Source organism: Plectropomus leopardus, chromosome 23 (assembly GCF_008729295.1).
Source record: "Plectropomus leopardus isolate mb chromosome 23, YSFRI_Pleo_2.0, whole genome shotgun sequence".
Lineage (NCBI taxonomy): Eukaryota > Metazoa > Chordata > Actinopteri > Perciformes > Serranidae > Plectropomus > Plectropomus leopardus.
The window spans coordinates 2130636-2150989 of NC_056485.1; the positions used below are offsets into that span (position 1 = coordinate 2130636).

Below are 20354 nucleotides of genomic sequence, written 5' to 3' on the forward strand. Positions count from 1 at the left end.
CAGCAGCCAGCCTGCAGCTTTCATGCCTCTTGCTTTCTTTGTGCTCCGTCTATACAAGTAGGTATGATTTCTGAGGAATCGTAAAACAATTACTGGCAAATTCCTGCAGCTCTTTGATTTCTACCAGACACTGAAGGAGGGGGTGGGGAAGGGGTCTTTAGACACAGAGCAGGGTGTTTTCATCCAAAAACGCTGCACACACAACCTCATGTTCAGCCCCTAATGTACACACCAAGTCACAAACTGCCGCAAGTCATACAGTAAATGAGTGCAGTCAGACGTGTGTCGACTGTGGACAAACTTTACTTTGTGTGCAAACTCTGTAGCTTAGACTTGGGAATGACAAAACTGTGTTTTCTTTTCAGAAAGAAAACTCAACTATCTGATGAGGTCTTGATAAACAAATAATTCATTTAAATTGTCCTCCTCGAAGCTTTAAAGCTTTGAAACATGTAGCATCATTGCATTTTGTGTGCTTCTTTCAGACGCCTTACACAAGTATTCAAACCTTTGAACCCTCTGCAGATAAATGCACTTTCTTTAAAAAATACACATGGGACAAAAGGCAGGGAGCAACTTGGTAAGAAATGTTCCACAAACTGCAAAAAAATTGTAGATTTAGAAAATGATTTTTAAAAAAGCTAAGGAAAAATGTTTAGGGAAAAAAGAAAAACCTTGGGAAAATCTATATTTCTATGTATCATAATCACATGTTCAAATTTATGTTACAGAATTATTATACATTTTCAGGTCATTTCCTTGTTGTTGTTTTTTTGTTTTTTTTTTAACTTTTTTTCTTTTCTTTTTAAATAATTGTCAGGGATTTCTTTGTAATTTTGGCTGGTTTTAGTGCTGTACCCTACTCAGAATTATGCTGGTCAAATCAGATTGGCCGTTCAATTTTAATATTCAATGATTTGTTTTGTTTTTCATACAATGTTTCTCTCAGGGGCTCAGCAGGATGCTCAGTGTGACAGCAGCATTCACTTCATATGGTAAACAAGCTAATGGTGCTAATGACAGATCACAAATGTGCAACAATTTTTTTTTTGACTCTAGATATCAACAAAAGCCAGACACTGTATCGTATTAAGTTGCCGTGAGCTGTTAATTCACCACTTCTTCACCTGCCTGCATGTCTGCAGCTGCAAAGAGCAGCGTGTAAGTCCAGAGCGCTCACTCTGCAGGAAATCTGGGGACCAAATCTTCCCTAAAAGTACACTGCACAGAAAAAAACAACTGCTCCACTTAAAGCAGCCTCAACTGTTTGAGAGTCTCCAACTGATGATTAAAGTCTGACTCTGCTTATTTCTTGCTAATTTTTGGGTAATTTCTTCTTTTGCTGCTAGTTGCTTTCTTTCCAAGTTTTTTTTTTTTTTTTTTTTTTTTAAGAAATCAAGCCAATTCAAGCCAAATCAAGCTCAGGTCCAAATTCAGCTGTCTCTGAACGGCGTATAGCAGGAACAGGACAGCACCTCACATTCCTACCAACACACCGGTCCTTTCTCATGGTAAAGCATTCAATAATACTTACAGTGATAATGATAACTTAAAATGTTTACATGCAGAAAAGAAACCTCAGTACTCATCCGGAGATTAATCAATAATATTAATAACTGACAGACACAGGGCTCGCAGGGCTCCAACTCCCCTTTTTAACCACCGCTCCAAATCATACCGCCATGAGATTTAAACTGTCAGCTGGTTTTCTGTCATATTAGCATTTTTCTGAGATTAAGAGTCTCAGCCCCGGACATGTGTAACATTATTCTGGGAATCCTGATGTCAAAACTCGCGCCAGTGTGCATGAGAGCATCTGCATTCACACACTGACGTTGAGCCAAATGCTGCACTGTAGAGCCCATTAAGAGCAGCGCTGCAACTAGGGATGTCAGTTTCGCTCGATTTTGGCCAACACTCATTAACTGGTAACTGACCGGTTTATTTTTGAGACGTGACGTATAAAACAGTTTCCTTTAGTCCGGTGATCCACTTACTCATTGAGCTTTAGTGATGCATTTCAAAGCACTATCCATTTAGAGGGGAGAACATATGGATGTTTTATGATGTCTTGATTTTATCGTTTACTCGCGTCACATTCAGATATGACATGGGCAGCTGAAGGAAATTCTTTGTGTTGACGTGTTGCCCCTTCAAACAGTGTGATCAGGATTAAAATTAACACCTCCTGGCTGGTAAATGTTTGTACCGGAGTTAAGTGATAAAAAAAAAAAAAAAAAAAGAGCCGCGTTTTGGAGTTGCTTTTAGTCACACTGCTTCTGTCCTCTGTTGCCTGTCTGTGTCAGAGACGAGTTTGACGTTCACAGCAACAGGGACTTCATGTTGCATTCAGGTTATGAAATAAAATATTGCAATCGGCCAACGTGTTGATTAGATTTGACTTCTGCCAATATAACACAGTGATAATCTTTCTTTTTAATTGACAAAGTGAACATGAACTAAACATCAACAATAAGTTGAATTGTTTTTTTCTTTTCTTATTTTGCACAATGAATGAATATTACATGCATGAAAAAGCATTACATTTCATGTCTTCATCTGCTGGTGGGCCATCATGATAAGAGTATGCAGAATATGATGTTAATTCCTCTACAGAAGAGACTTGATGATCAGTAAAATTATGTGAGGATAAATCATAATTCAGATGCATCACGTAAACTCTACATTGAGTTAAATCCTTTTAAAATCAAATAGTCATAAGCAAACATCATAACATTCTTCTTCAACAGGTCTGTGATCGTTTTCAAGTTGTCTGAATACAGCATTTTTAAATCATTAAATATAAAAGTCATACCCAATACGTATATATATTTTGTCTTTAAAAATATGCAATTTGAAATAAACTGAATTATTACTTGCTGCCAGTCTGCTGCTCTCTGCTGTTGTTTTGGCTGGTAGAGAGAATGCTCGGCCGTTTAATTTTTTTAAAATCTATCAGTCCCCTTGGCCTGTTAGTCACAAAGTTTATTTTGAACACTGAGTGTGATTATGCACCTGTCTCTATTCACAGATGATATTTGAGCAGAAATCCTCACATTTGTCCAAGATACTGAGATCTTCCAGCAACTCATAATGTAATGGTATGATTTTCACTGTGACTTCTGTGTTACACCTCTACTCTTTACACATCGAGCAGTCACAGAGATACATTGTCATAAAAGCTGTGTTCCTGACAACATGACAAATATGAGTTCACTTTGCTATTGGCTGCCACACTGTTAGAATATTTGTCTCTTAAAAACTTGTATGGGTGAAAGCCCTGTTTCCTGCTTCATTTGAACCAGAGAGCATATTTACAAATTGTTAGATTTTTATGAAATATTACATTTGGCTAGGGCTGCACAATAATGGCATACTAAACACAATCACGATTTTGGCTACCCACAATTAAATGGCCATGACTGACTGTGATATGAACATTTAAAATTCATGCTCCACTCATGGAAGACTGCAGCATATTAAATTAAGTGCTCCCTAAACTAACTGCCAGCCTCCAATACTGAAGAGCTGTCATGATGCTATGCACCCTGCAGCACAACCAGGCAAAACAAAACTCATCAGCTGTGAGGACATAGCAAAGGACAGATCATATGGAAAGACTGCATGAGACTTGTGTCTGTGCAGCAAAGCAACACAACAAACTTTTTAAACCACCCTAAAAAACACAAACGGCAGTATTGTGAATGCATAAAGATAATGAAGAATAATGGTGCTTACGTTACAGTGCCGTTACCGTGCAATGTATCCACAGCAGATGCACTGAATTTAGTGGAAGGAAAATTTCATTTTTAAGCATCCTAGTGGAATTGTAGCACAATGTTTAAGATACAGCCAAGGTTGGAAATTAACTTTTTTGTCCACATGCCACTGTGGCTGGTAGATTCCAAAATCTATTGGTTTTGGGGGAGGTTTATGGCTAGTGACTGAAGCAACCTAGCAGCCACTTACATATTTTTCCAGCATTGGGCTGGTGATGGGTGTAATTTCCAACCCTGGTACTTTGTCAGCTAAAACAATTAATTTTAATCACAAATAATTGTGATCTTGAAACTCAAAGATCAACAAAATTAAATAATCGCGATTATCGTTTTGGCCATAATCCTGCAGCCCGACCCTAGGCTGCCTTTTAATACAAGTACAGTGCACTTCTGCGTGTGATTTATGCCTTCTTCTTAATTCATGTATTTAAACAGTACTTCAGGGATGTGATGACATTTAGAACAGTACCAGAACAGTGCATGAAAGATGCACTGTTCTGGTACGATGATGTCACTATTGTTTGCTTTTTGAAGCTTTACTCACACAGACACAAGACAAAAGAAACCACATATGAACACATGTACAGGAAAGCACTTCTCATCCCCTGCAGGGTATCACTGGTGCTATCATCAGAGCTCAGGGAGATCACATTAGCAAAGCCACAGCAAAGAAAGAAGGAATGCAGCGCAGCTTCTGAGACATATTTCAGCCTGAGGATCTCTATCTTATGTATAGGTCACTGCAGTGACTTGACTTATGTGGTATGTGCACACACAAGCCACAAATTAAGCCTGAGCGGAGGATGAGGGGAGTTAAAAGGTTTCATGCGAACGTTTTCACAGAGCCCTGGAGATGGCCAGAGGCTAACATGTTGGCCCAATCATTCAGGCATCAATCTGTCTGTGTATGTGTGTATGTGTGTCTGTGTGTATGTGTGCGCACTGTGAGGGGCTTATGCTGTCGCCATTCTGGCTAACAGAACAGAGCACTCTTTATTTAAGGAAAGGAGATACTCTGAGTAAGTGTGAGTGTAAGTCAGTGATTTTCTGCGTCCCGGAGAGGGCAGGAGGTGTAAACTTGAAGCTGCAGATAGCTTCCAAGTGGAAATGTTGATGAAACTCACAGTTTCTGAAGTTAGAAGTCATGGGAGCTGTAATGAGCCCATAACAGTTATGTGGCAAATAACAAATAACACACTTGAAAACAAAGTTGGACAAACCTCACACAGGTTCTGTCCAGGATGTAGACCAGGAATACTAAACTTCTTTTGCAGCAGTTTTGCAAAATGACCAGGGGCCAGCCGCAGCAGGCCCATAAACGTTTTATTTAGGACGTTTCTAGGATTCAAGGGTATTTCTCCGATTTGGAGGATTTGAGGATGTTTGTAGGATTTGAGGGCATTTCTAGGATTTTAGGACATTTCTAGGATTTAAGTTACATTTCGAGGATTTGAGGACATTTCTTGGATTTTAGGATGTTTGTTTTTAGGCAATTTCTAGGACTTTTAGACGTTTCTGGAATTTACGACATTTCTAAGAATTTAGGATGTTTTTAGGATGTTTCTAGGATTTTAGGATATTTCTAGGACTTCAAAACGTTTCTAGGATTTCAGGACATTAGGGTCTTAGCTAGGACCTCTTTTAGGGGATGCAGGGGATCCTCCACTGGCACTTTTTTAATAAGCAAGCTCTATTTTGATGCTGTTTTGTGCACTCTGGCACCTTACGTATGCTAAAAGTACAAAAACAATTCCCAGTGTCAATCACTTCATTTTTATTGGGAATTAGAAAATGGCTGGGGGGCCACCAGCACCCTATCGGGGGCCAGATTTGGCCCGTGGGCCTGAAGGTAAGTATCACTGATGTAGACTAACCTATTATATCAAATATTACCTCTGTTTCACTTTCAGAAAAGCAGCACACAGCTCTTCCAAACATTTCTCAATAGAAGCATACTGGACGGGCAGGTCCTGTCATAAAATAAGGGATACATTAAACTGTAAGGACCATTACAATCATTTTCATGGGATCACATAAACAGATCAGAGCCACTTACAAACTCCACTATTGAGAGCACATGAGGTGATGATTTACTGCTGTTCAATAGGTGTGCCTGAGCTCATCCTCGACACACAACGAAAGAGGAAGGAGAATACATTTCAAATATGGCTGCTACAGTGTGTGTATTCATCCTCAACTGTTCAGTACAGAAGGTTCAGTTTGTTTTTGTACAGAGCCAAATATTTACTGCAGAATTAGCCTCATGCACTGTAATGAGGTCTATAACTTGGCACTTGTGGAGCATAAATTGTGAGGAGCGAGCTCCACCAGGACAGCTTTGGCAGTGGGACAGTTGTGATCCATCAGCCAAACCATGTACAGCTCATATAACAATGTCAAAAACTGAAGCTGGAAGGGCCTCTGTTGTTATGCTTTTCCAGTAAGTTACAAGGACATGTTGCCTGTGTCCAGGAATTATCCACTGCCTTGCATAAACCAACACATCCTGCTATTGTCCAAGAATTATCCACTGCCCTATAGGGCTGATGAATTTATTAAAAATCAATCAAGATCATGGTTTAGGCTTCTCATAATTAAATGAACATGATAGTTGGCGATATTTATGTTAAAAATGTATGCTCCACTCAAAGAAAACTCCACCGCTCAGTGCTTCCTCAATTAACAGTAAGCCTCTGCTTTTGAAGAGCTGTAATGCCACACATCCACCCAGCCTGTGAAAATCTTTCCTGAATGTTGCATCTGCAGACAGGCAAAACCAAAATGATCAGTTTATCAAGCATCATCATTTGTTGTTTGGAAGTATTTTGGATTTAGAGAGAGAAATATTATATACAAAGTGCATAAGACATGTGTCTGCTCCCCAAAGCTTATCATACCACCTGAAAAAATGATGAACGTGTGAAGCCCAAGAAGAATAACATCACTAACGTTTCTTCACTGAATCCCAGTCCTTGTCCAGCATCACCTCAGGCATGCATAACTGTGACACTGTACAGTGCATCATGGTTCTGTGACCGCTGTAAAATATAAGAAATAAAACACAGCGGTGCATACGTATCCATCCAGCTCTACAAGACTGGCTAACTCAAATCCCAGTTCACTGGTTATTAGTCTCATGATTTGTGTCCAATAATAGCCATTTTTAATTTGGTTGAAGCCTGTGATGGCATGTTTATGTTTAGTTATCCAATATTTGGGGTGCAATATTCAGGGTTTCCTACACATTCCTGTCTTTGTGGCAGCACACCATGATTTAAACATCAACAGCTACAAAAAGATTTTCTATTTTTGAGTGCAAGCTGCAGTCATCCAGGAATTATCCACTGTCTTGTATGAATTTGTATAAGCTGTCATTCAGGAAGTATCACTGAACACAGGCTGCACTCATCCAGGAATTACCCACTGTCAAGGATTTCTCTACTGCCCTGCATATATAAACACAGGCTGCAGTTTTCCAGGATTTATTCATGGCCCTGTTTAACTGAGTGCAAGTTGCAGTCGCCTAGGAAACATTCACTAGGAATAACCCACAGCCCCAGCAGTTGTTCTCACACCAATGGATTGATGTTTTAATGTTTTATTTTTTTAAAAAGACAAAAAAAAGGGAGAGAAATGTTTTTTTCTGCCTTTTGTCATTTTTATGTACCAAAAAACAAACCAAATCCAAACTTGCAGTACACTGAACTGTGGATTTTGTGTACCATAGCAGCCCTCATTTATAATGCTGAAAACGATTTAAACAAGCACAATAATTTCATATATGCCAGCCCTGATGCTGGAATATTACAATTCCCGTTGTTTAAACTGTCCTTGATGACAGAGCCCGGCCAGGCAGCCTGAAACACCACCACACCCTCTTTTTCATCAGCAGAAATCTTGCTTTCAAATGTTTTTCCTCCGTGTAACAAAGAGCACGTTGGTCTGAGAAAACACAAAAAGAAGCTCAGCTCCTGTGTGTCTTTCCTGTGCTGCACACACCGCAAATCTGAAACTCTTTTCACCGAGCCTGCCCATTTCTTTCCCATTACACCGTCTAACATCTTTCCATAAAAGTGACAATCCTGTGAAATATCACAAACACCTCTGAAGAGATGCCATCTCCAAAGTAGATTAAATGGCAGCCCGGGCTCCAAATGAGGTGCTTAAGCAGCATGAGCCGCTGCCGCCTATTGCCAAAATAGCACCCCCTTCACTGGTTCCAAAGAGCTTCTTTACCTCCATTTGTTCAAACGGCATTGCCATTAGGCCGTCTCCATGACGACGCCTCAACGCTGGCCCGTTAACCGCATGGCAATAATGAAGCGCAGTGGCAGCTTTACTGACTGATTCGTCATTAATCTTAATGTGTGTCTGGCAGCTTCTCTGAGCTGCACGACAAATCACTGAGAGTGTGGGAGGAACGGCGGGAGGAAGTTACGCTCGCCGCCTCTTATCACTTTCTCTTTCTAACTGCTTTCTATGTTTTCACGGCTGCACCTTGTGTGACATGTTGATAAGCACAAAAAAGGAAACAACTGATGTGGAAAAGCTTGAAATGCTATCAGCGTGCTATGTGAGCCTTCTTGTCGTCAGCATCTTTACAAAAGCAAACACAGCGTGGCTGGCACTAAACAATGGAGCACTCTTAAATTAAACCTGCACAAGAGTCAAGTGGCAATGACAGATTTCACTGCGTGTTTAAATGTGTACGGGGGAATTTGAAATATGATTACAGCTCCCTGTTCTCACTCGCCCCCTCTTTGAAATCCTGACAGGCCATTGGGGATCCCTGGTCCACATAACAAACGCTTTCCTGCTGCCATCCTCTCCACAGATTCCTGAAGCTGAGCTCACACTGCTAACTCCCATTCATCAAACACTGCTGTCAGTTATGCAAGCCAACATCCAGGTGGAGGTGTCCCAGCACACACAGATTGTACTCAGAGTTTAAAAGGATTCAGTTTTGTTTGTTTCTTATTTTAACCCTTTGAAACCTCAGCAAACTGGGGAAATGGTAATGAGTAAGGATGGGGATTGTTCATTTTTATTGATATCGGTACCATTATCGAGACTCCTTAACGATCCAAGTCCTTATTGATACCGCTATTACCACTATAATTTTCTATTATTTGAAGAAAAGGTGAGGCAACAATATGTTTTTTACATATTTAACTGTCAGTTTCAGTCATGTTTTTAGTGATAAGGAAATAAATTATTGTATTTTAATTTAAATATTTACTTTGAAAAAATCAGCAGTTTTCATGATGTATTATAAGATGATTAGAGCTCATGATAGGATGTTAACAGGACGTAATTCGATCTCTTTAATATGTTTTATATTGCTGGGAAAACTAATTTCTCATAGACTCCAAACACAGCGCAGACTGTAGGTATAAAAACAGAACATTAGCACTCAGTTCCTTCTGACAGATTTACTCTGTGCTTACGACGTGTTTAAATGGCTCCTGTTTGATTTTAGAGTGGATGGTGAGCCACCATGTGAGAAATGCAGGTGAGTAACAAGTTTCCTTCTATAGTGAGGAGAGTAATCTTCAACAGCTGCAGCACGGAGGAAATTAAACAGTGTGGCCAGAAAGAGAAAAGAAAAGAGAGTGAGGATCCTTGGTGCTGACCCAAAAACTACCTGCATGTGTGCAGCCAGCTGCAGCCCTGCTGGACCACTCGGTGAGACTGTCAGCGTGTCTGTGTAGCCAGACTGTTTAACACCGTCACTGTATTAACCCTTAGGGACTGTTTGGGGTATTTTACTCACTTTTCATTCTTCATTTGTTGATCATTTTGGCTATGTTTATGCGTATGGCATAACCCATTCAGACTGCATTTTTTGATCCCACAGCCATCAAAGAATAAATCATTGACACACGACATTCTGGGCTTTTGCCTTGGAACATTTTTACTATTTTCCACCTGATGACGTCTTTTTTTTTTTTTTTTTTTTTACCCTATTTGGCATATGGAGAAAATACATGCTATTTCCACTGGGTGCACTGTTACAATCGATGTTGCTGCTAATCAATGACATATCCCAGATTGCAATAATAAAAAGAATTCTACCTTGTATTGTAGTATATTGAAAATAACAGTTTTTTGTGATTTTTTCTTTTCATCTGAAAATAGTGGCGGGGCGTCGGCAGCATAGTGGATAGTGCGGGCGCCCCGTGTACAGAGGCTGAGTCCTCACCGCAGCGGGTTAAAATTCTGAAGTAGAAAATCATATTAATGTAAAATATTTTTTAAAGCTTAATTTTTAAAAGGCACATTTTGTGTCCAGAGCAATACGAGTGTGTGTAATATTAAAGCTGGCCCTTAGTGTTAAATCGTCTTTGTATAAAGCCACATTTATATCATTATCCATTGTTCCTGTAAGTTCTGTCTGATCAATAACTCAGTTGGTGCTGTAAATATTAGTTAATTTCTGACAGAAAATTAATCACAAACAATATGTTAATTGTATGATTTGGCTGAGATCAGTTCGATTTGTTTAATTTGAGTTTGATTGATCATTCAAGCAATTCACCATACAAAAAATGTCAAACCCTCTCTGATTCCAGCTTGTCAGATGTCAGGGTTCCCTGCTTCTCTCTGCTTTATGTGTTAACTGAATATCTTTGGGTGTTAGCCTGTCGGTGGAACAATACACTGAAGAGGTCACGCTATGCTCTGTGAAAATGTGATAAGCACTGTTCACCATCCTCCAACTTTTCTACAGACCCACCAATTAACTGAAAATTGTCAGATTTAATAGATAACAATAATACTATTACTACTACAACTAATAATAATAATAAATACGCTATTTGCACATCCCATATGCCACAAAAAAATGTTGGCATTCTCATTTCTGCCAATTCTGGATATGTTACATATGTACATTTCATATCAACATTTCTAAAGTAGTATATGAGCAGGCTTTGTCATCTGAAGGTGGAGGGAAGGTGAATGACGTGACACCGGAGACTCCTGCCAAGCTGCAGACCGCTGCTCACACCAACTAACAACAAAACTGTTTTTAAGCGACCCATCTCTGTCCACCAGGGATAACTGGCACAAAAAGTGGGTATTTTGAGAAAGAACATGATTTTTCCCAGCCATAACCAAGTGGTTGTTATGCTTAAAACTAACCACACATTAACCACAGCGCTATTGAACTACAGTTTTAACATATTTGCTACATAGTAAACAAATACAACGTATCTGTGGTTTGCAGAAACATCAATCTGCCACTTGCTTAAAAAAAAAACAAAACAAGTTGAGAATTACAATGATAGTTGGAGCTAGCTACTCTCATGTTTGCAGTGACAATGACATAATGAAAATGAAGCAAAGCTAGAAGAAGTGAGAGGTTTGGCTCTGCCAAAACAGCCTAAAGCCAGCTGTACTCACATTAGGGTTGCATCCAAAGGCTGTTTTGATTACTGATTAATCAAATTTCTCCATTGTTTAATCCACAAAATATTACACAGTGAAAAAGATGCTATTTGCAATTTCTTAGAGCCCACAGTGAAGTCATCAATTCACTTTTATTGTCCAACCAAGTCTCAAACCCCATGACATTCCATTTTTTTCATATATGACAAAGAGAAGAAGCAAATCCTCTAATTTAATGAGATTAAACTGGAGAATGTTTGGCTTTTTTCTTTTCGATAAATGACTAAGAAGATAAACTGTTTATCAAAATATTGCTGATGGAATGTTCTCAAAGAATTAATCCACAAATTGTTGCAGATGTATAAATGTCAGAGCAGTTCTTAAGTCCATGGTGACTCTTTAGGTCTCTTTTTGTCTGACAAATGCTTTAATGCCTTGTTCATTCATGAAAATAAGTTCAGTTAACAAGCTTTAAGTGGGCACTTATGCTTTAAAAATTGATTAAATGATGATGGAATAGTTGCTCTTTTCTATCTAACAATTTTCATTTCTTAACTTTAACAAATCAAGCATCATTTTGTCTGTTATATTCCATAGTGAAACAAAATGGCACTAGACCTTAAATTTTATCAAGCACGTGGTATTAAATCTCTGCCAGTGAATCATCATATTTCATCTTATTGGCTTTCCTTTTTTGCAAATGCAAAAAAAAAAAAAAGTCTCTTCTTTCCTGTATTTGTTCAGCAAAGAGCACCCAATCTAGAGTTGACCAAAACTCTCTGAATGTAAGTGTATGCTATGAAAAACAGTTAATGATTATACTCCATACAGAAAATAACTCCCTTACTGTGAACTAAATATATATGATGCCATGTAAGAGTACACAGAGATATATCTGAGCCTTTAGATCATGTATTCTCCGTGTAGTGGAGAAAGAGTGGATTTGCGGGTGACATTAGTTGCACTGTAACTAAATGCTCCATCCTCCTGAGCGGTTCTTACAAATGAAACAGTACACTCATTCTCTCTGATCTATTACACTTGGGCTTTGTTTCAACTAGAAACACTCAGGAGCATGTTAGGAGCCAACAGCTCAGGACACACTCTGGCTCCCTATTTGTCACCATGTAAAAACACACGGGCCCCGAAGACTTCACAGACACTGGAAACATCTCCTGGCATGTGTCATGGCGGGAGACATATTGGAGGTTAAGTATTCTCCTGCTGGGCTTTAGGTCTTCAGCCACATATCCCATCTATCAGTTCAGGCTGCAGCACAGACCGTGCGTGCACGAGGATGCTGTGAGCACAAGCCAAAGCTCATTTGCTCTCCTGTAATCAAAGGGCTTTTAGGAGAAACTTTAAACTTTGAAGCTTCCATATCAGCAGAGAGGAATTTGATTTATGGGCTGCTGGAGGCTCGGGGGTAAATGAAGACGGTGTACCATTTCTGGGCTGTCTCAGAACACATCTTCTTTCAAAACTTTGGACAGATTTAAAGTCCATCAATTTCTAAGCTGCTGACTAATCAAGTTGATAAATGTACTTGTCATATCTGACTATTCGGGTGTTCCAACTGCTCAGAAATATCAGACCTACATTACTTTGAGCATTTTGAACAAAACAGACGAGGCATAAAGTGATCAACACTCTCCACCAAGTAGTCTGAGAACTATTACAGGTCCTAAAATGTTCCTGCAGCTCATTTCTTTTTATGTTTCCACCAAGTCTAAACCATGGATGTATTAAGATTTGGATAGAGCAATGAGGCGAGGACCTGTTCATTCCTCAGAGAGATGCTCAGCAGCGCATGAAGCAAGAAAAGCTCTATTTCCACAATATGAAAGCACCTGGATCTTCTGCATTACCACGCTAATGAAGTTTGCGCACTCGAGACTTACAGCGGCAGAGTGCAGCTGAGAGCGCCTGATTGGGTAACTTCTGCTGGCGGAGCAATATTTCCAGTTAAGCGCTTCGCTAGCCTGAATGTCGGTCAGAAAAGTTTAATCTTGCAACTCTTTTAGAATTTCTTAATGTTATCAAAACTGGATGACTTAAATCTGGATAGTGAAATGAGTCGTTTCGGGGGGTTTCAACGCTCACAAAAATGATCCACTGGTTTACAGACGTCTCTTTCCAGATGGAAGTCAATGGGAAAACAATACTAAGTAACACCAAATGATTACCGTAAAAATGTATTTCATTACAAATAACAAAATTTCAAGACCTACACAAAACTTTCAATGATTTTTAATAATTAGGTGACTTTTCCAGACCTGTAAAATAAGATTGTGAAATTCCATGACTTTTCCAGGTTTTTAATGACCCTGGGAACCCTGAATATTACAGCTGAGTTACCTTGGAAGGGCTGTGTTAACAGCGCTGTGTGCAGACAGATGCCGCTGAAAGTCTCCAGAGATGACAAAGAGAGCTTGAATTGACTGATGCAATGACAGCACGTCATGACTATACGTCATCATTTATTCCCTCAATCTGTTCCCAGTGCACAAGTCGCATTCACCTTCATCAATACACCACGTTTTCCACCCCCTCCAAGGGAGTTAAAAGTGTCGGATGGAAACACGTCTAGTGTTTGAGTTACTCAGAGTTTCTTAGATTGTTTAATATGTAATTCTAGTGGTTGCAAGCTCAAGAAGTTGCTGAGCCTCTGTGCCTTGGCATTAAAACAATTTTAGAGGATGTATTTTATAAACAGAAAGGTTTGTGTTGTTGGCCTGTTGCTGAGCAAGCACTCTGGAGAGTTCTCTTAATGCTGTTCAATCCAAATTTCTATTTTACAAGATTGGAAGAGTGAAAAACAAACAATTCAGGCCAAAAGAAAAAAAAGATGATTCCAGTGATTCTTTCAAGCAAAAAGGGCTTTGTTCTGCCCTTATCCGTCATAGCAGAGCTTCAATCTTTTCATATTAAAGTGTATATTTTAGGTCTGTCAGCATTAATGCGTTAATCGTGATCAGATTAAGGTCCGACCATAACATACTTTTTTTTTTTTAAATCACATAAACGGCATGCTTTTGTCCCCCTGCTGCCACAGAGATGGAAGTAATGACACTACTGCGCTTCTGAATGGCTCATCTTACTTCGAAAACTCTCAGACAACGCAGCTGATGATCCTTTGACAGTTTAAACTGTCAGAGATGTTGCTGGTGTTGGTCTGTGAAGGAGAGCCAGTCTTACTGTCAGCATCAGAGCGCTGTGAAGTAAGTTTGAAATGCTGTTTCGGGATATTTTTTAAGTTTATCTACCAGGTGTATATAATTTCCTGTCACTATACTATGATGTATTAACAGAGATTCAGACATTATTTTGTATTTTTGATTTCGTGATTTGTTAGTAGCTATCTGCAGCAAAACCCCGGGCGGACTTATATTATTATTATATATTATTATATGTTATATTTTCTTTTAGTGGTTAAAACTGACCTGGGACTGAACTGTGTCGGGTTGACGGGAAAACAAAAAACAATTTCAGTTGACTGAAGTCTTAAAGGTGTGGAGCAGTTTTATCACACACACACTGTCTGTAACTGTGACGCACTGATTTGAAAGAAAGACATAAGATTGTTACGTACATTTCTTTGCATTTATTTGATTCCCAATCAAGTCACTTTGCTAGGAACTACTTTACATTGTTAGCATGGATTTCAAAACTATTTTGAAATGCAAAATAATGGATTTTTAAACATGCGAGTAAACATGCAATTAACTACAGAAATTCAGCAACTATTGGTGATTAAAACAGCCCTAAAACATCTTAATGATGGGTAGCAAAGAATTCAGACTGTAATTTAGTGTCCTGTGCATCTTTGAGACTCACAGAGGCCAATTTTGTTTTCATAAAAGGAAAACAGGATTGTGGGTAATACAGTCTGTAATACAAAAGTATTTTAAGGACTAGTGTCATTATTATGGTCAGGTCTCCAGCTGCTAAACCACCTCCAACTTATTCAAGTTTGATCCCAAACAAACATCTTGTTCTTTCTATCTGTTCCAACCTGAAACTGGGGCTAAATCAATTACATTCACTTCTGATGAGTTTTGTTTCTAAAATATCAGAAAGCAGTAATTATAAAAAATAAAAAAAAAAGACGCTCACAGCTTTTCAGAGTGTCCATGACATTTTTAAATATCGGTGTGTTAGATTATATAAGATGAAACTGGACATTTCTGCTATTTTTCTTGCAAAATGACTTAAAATATTATATGTCAAAACAGTCACTTAATTTTCTGTCAATTGACTGTTTGTGCATCAACTATTAAGCGCAGCTGGGAAAACCAAACTATTCAGTCTGTCAACAAGAAGTGATAATGGTGTTAATCAGAGGGCAGCTTCAGTGTCAGAGAATGAGATGACATCATCCTGTGCTGCTATATAACACTTCCAGAGGACGGCGTGAGGTTCATCACATGCAGTGCAAAGTGAGGGGAGAATCTTAAGACTCATCTTTGGCTATAGAGATAATTTTAGTCAGTTGTCACCAGTAACCCACATGTTACACCAGTTCCATTTGCAAACAATTAAATATTGTGATAAGGTTTTTCCTAATTTCAACATGGCACAGTGGAAAAGCCCATGAGTCAGCATAAGAACCATGACACAACAAAATTTTCCACTGAAGCTAGGCTGATGACTCTGCAGCAGGATGCTTATTAGATGATAGAACAAACTCAGGGAGACATCTGGAGTGAACATGATTATACCATTACCTTTTTTAGAGAAATTTAGAGGCAGATTAATTGGTAATGAAGATAAGTGTTAGTTGCAACCCCAGATACATACAGTATATATATGTATATATATATATATATATATATATATATATATATATATATATATATATATATATATATATATATACAAACATCTAACATCTACATCTACCATAATATTATTGAGTAGGAGGAGTTTTAAAATCATACTTTTATATGCAACAAAAAGCCTAACCTAGGGCTGGGCGGTATACAGAAAATCAAATATCTCAATGTTGTTGACCAAATACCAGGTTTGTCCCGAATGCCATTTTCTGATCTCAGGAGCTTCGTTATTAATCAAGGAAAAGAAGAACCTTCTGAGATCGCCACCCCTTCTGTCGCCATGTAAACTGTTAATGCGCGGATCCTGTGAGAATGGTGACATCATGAGCGCACTTCGCACATGCACATGATGTTTCAGACAAATAGCCATGCGTGAGTAGGAGGACAACAATGGTGGACTACTGAGCTGTGTTTGTGCTGCTGACTCTACTGAGGTTATTAACACTGTTGGTTCTTGTGTTCCACGTCGTCTTCTTGTTTGTTAAAGCTCACCACTCTGTAGACTAATGGCTTTATGCGCAGGTGTTCGTCTGTGGTGGTTAATTACAAAGTTACACCGCGCACTATTGGCCTGGTATGCGTACTGCAGCTTTTTCTGTTGTTTTTGCAGATTTGTATACACAAGGATCGTTTTCACAGTGCTATCATATGAACCTGGATTTTTGTTTTTAGGTTGCAGAAAAAGACTTTTCAGGTTTTAGTACGGTGATTCTCATGTAAACTTGGCCTTAGACCCAACAGAATGAACAGTTAACTTTCACTTTCAACGCAGCTAAAGTTCTGCTGCTCCATCTGTGCCCAGAGTCCACACTTTGTGTCAAGAGTGTTGTACAAAGGATAAGTGAAGGATATAGATATTTCAACAATGCTCCTAATGAACAGTCCAGCAATAGAGATCTATCTGTGGCAGCACATGTTTTAATTGTGGCGGGCCACCACAAATAAACCAATGTATTGGAAACCTTTTTTCATCCTATTGTCTGACCCAGATTGCAACCAAGATTTTATGAGACCCATCTAGAGCTGCAACGATTTGTCAATTATTCAATTAATCAATCATAAGAAAATTAATTGGCAACCATTTTCATAATCCATCAATCATTTTTATAATTTTTTCAAGCAAAAATACCAAACCATTACTGCTTCCAGCTTGTCAGATGATAAAGCTGGACTCTTGTCTTTGTTATATTTGGAAATATTGTTTGTTGGGTGAATGAAACATCACCTTGGACTTTAGGAAATTATATTGGGCTTTTTTTTACTCTTTTCTCATTCTATGAACAAAAAGGATTTATTGAGAACATAATCTTGCATAGTTTGACTTGCAATGAACCTCTAAAATTGCTGTTATCACACAGTATCCAATTAGCTCACAGCATGTGTACATATGCAGAGTATGTGTGCACATTCACTTGTAATGGGAAGACTGCACAAGTTCATGATGAATTGCAATCATCAACCTTGACTTTAAAGACTTCCTCTACACTGCAACCAACAAAAACCACCACCACCAATCACACCTGCCACTGCTTTACCTTCACAGCACCCACACCATGCAGCTCTTCCATACATGGTTCACCTGTTTCATATCCAAAAAGCAACATCAGGTATGATGCTTTAAACATGTGCATGGAGCGACATTTAAAGGAAACATAAAAATGCTCCAAACAGCCATCAACAAACCATAAAATGCACTTTGCATCATTAAACATTATTTCCATTCTGTCTTCTGAGACACACCTAACTTGTTTCATTTACCTCTATAGTACAAACACTTTGCAACAGGACATAAAATGCACAATCTTTCTTCTCACATCAAAACCACTGCCCTTTGTCCAAGATACAGATTTGAGCAATGTATTCCAACAGCCCACAGAAACTTCAAAACAAGAAAATTCACTTTCTTTCTGCTGCTCCCCAAAGATGTCAGAGTCAGGGACTCTTGGTTCAATCAAGGACACATGATCACTGCTGACGCTTGATGCTGATTTAAGTTTTAAACCCTGCCCCCCTCCTCAACATCACAGGAGACTCCATGCACTAATGCAAAAGAAAACATGCAACAATTTGCCAGGATAAAGCAGAAATACTGAGGCTCTTACCTCTTTTTGGTTTAGGGAAGCTTTCGTGCAGGTGAAAAACTACTTTCTCCACAAAGTGCTGAATGTTGCTGTGCTCTGGTCCTCGGACAAACACCATCCAGTCGTGGGTGAAGCCTTCCACCGTGGGTTTCTTTCTGACCTGGGCACGATGACCAAGCTCTAGTTTCACCTGGACAGCACCCTGGGAAATAAAGGGATGGTGGGTTAGTATTTACATTTAAGGATAAAAAAATATATAAATAAATAAATAAAACTTTACATTTACAAAAAGTAAAGAAAAATAAAAGAAAATAAATCACATTTCAGAAACAGTTACAAAATGTACAAAATAAATATCACATTTTATAGAAGTAAAAAGCAACCTTTACATTTAAGAAGGGTAATGTATAAATCACATTACAGAAAAAGCAAAAAACCCTTTCCATTTCAGAAAAGTTTTTTTTTCAAATCAATAATATACATTTAAGAAAAAATGTTTTTTAAAGCAATTTACATTTTTACATGTTTTTTATGTACATTAAAGAAATTATCAAAAAACAAACTTACTCTTTATAAAATGAAAAAAAAAAATACATAAAAGTCAAAAGAAAAAACCTACACCTAACTAAAATATTTTAAAAAAAAAAAAAGAAAACACAGACACGTGTTTAACAGTGTACGAACAATAAGAATTTCTAGCCTAATATGTTTTATGCTTCACAATAAAAAAACTAAACCTCAGACGTTAAATAGACTCATCTATGACTTAAATATGCTGCTTTCACATATTTTTAACGCAAAGCTGACCATTACGTGTGCATATCTCCAGCGTGGAGAACACCATGCAAAACTTCATTCAAAAATCTGCTAATTTAATGCAACCTTTATTTGCGGCAAATCAACACACCTGCGCAAGCCTTACTTTGCCTGCGACTTTTTATCATTAACTAAAGCAAACTTATACAGTTAAATTCATAATATAGTACATTTCTTAAGGCACTGAACATTTCAACAAACTTTACTGAATTTTGCTCCCACTGCTCTCTTTCATGAGGTTGTGTTACCGTTGCATGGCAGTAAAATATATTGTAATGAAAATAGCAAAAACCCTCGAGAAAGTTGACATTTTAGCCGATTTACATGCTACTTTAAGCTCTGTAACACTGTGCCGAATTAAAGGGCGGACATTTGCCATTATTTGAAAAACCATTAATTTGCGCATGAAAGGCCTATTTTGGCGGTAAGCTGAAAAATATTAAAGCTGCAGGTTTCTGAGCGGAATTTTACATTAGTGTTCATTCGGAGCACAGCGGCACGTCTCGGCTCTAGCTAGCTGTGCTGCTTGAAAATCCTCGTTACGGAGTAAAAACCACCGACTCCTCCAGTGCGACACAACGGCAAAATGTCCAGAAATATATTCCATTAGACCGGAATGGCTAGTAAATATTCCGGCTGGCTACTCACCGAGTTGGCCATCCTTGAGGCCCCGCGTTACTGTTATTTCATGGAGAATGAGTTTTAGCTGAGAGTAGAGATGAGTACAGTTTGCCTATGACGGCGGACATGGTCTCTCCTGGACTCAAGTCACACTCTACACTTGAAAGCCTCGCCGGCTGTCAAAACCCCGCGATAACCCACAGAGCTTCCGCTGCCATCTTTTAAAATAAAACCCCTGCAGTGCGGCCCTTCCCAGAGTACGTCCCTGAACTGCAGAATAATGCTACAGCGATGCTTTGCCTTTTCGCGTTCAAATGATAGCTTATTTGCATTACAGGGTTTTATACTGAGGTCATGATTCCAAGCCCTGTTCCTAGGAAATACAAAAAAAGTCTAACATTTTTTTAGTTATTTGAATATTTCTTGTCCCGTATTTTTTAATAATTCAGTTAAACATTTCAAACCTGAGCATATTGACTTGATTTCTTTCAGAAACATGGGGAAGAGGGCAATGAGCAACTTGAAACGAAATCGCCCCAAATTAGCGAGAAATATGTAAAAAAAAAAAAAAAAAAAAAAAAAAAATTAGTAAAAAAATAAAATAAAATAAAATTATGTACCATATTTTGTAATATTTTTTCCCCCTCCTTTTCCTCTCTTTTTCCCCTAGACATTTTTCACTAGCTTAAAAAAATAAATATAATTATAAAAAAAAACATATTCTTAAACTACTAATTCCTAGCAATTTTTGGGACATTTCTGTCAAGCTGTTCATTGACATTTTTTTTTGTTTTTGGGGGGGGGGGATTGCACCAATTACTTAGGGTTCAAAC

At 38.4% G+C, this 20354-nt stretch overlaps 1 protein-coding gene across 2 annotated transcripts in view; it reads right to left on the reverse strand.

Annotated features, from left to right (window-relative positions):
* mllt3 (MLLT3 super elongation complex subunit) overlaps window positions 1–19641 on the reverse strand; it is a 67079-nt gene extending 47438 nt beyond the window's left edge. For both annotated transcript variants that reach the window (XM_042512543.1, XM_042512542.1), the window contains exons 1-2: window positions 19549–19641; window positions 18106–18286 (exon numbers count right to left, since the gene is read on the reverse strand). In XM_042512543.1, the coding sequence (XP_042368477.1) occupies window positions 18106–18286; window positions 19549–19560 (193 nt within the window). In that variant the 5' untranslated portion in view covers window positions 19561–19641. The remainder of the gene's footprint in view (window positions 1–18105; window positions 18287–19548) is intronic.
* Between the last annotated feature and the right edge of the window lie 713 nt (window positions 19642–20354).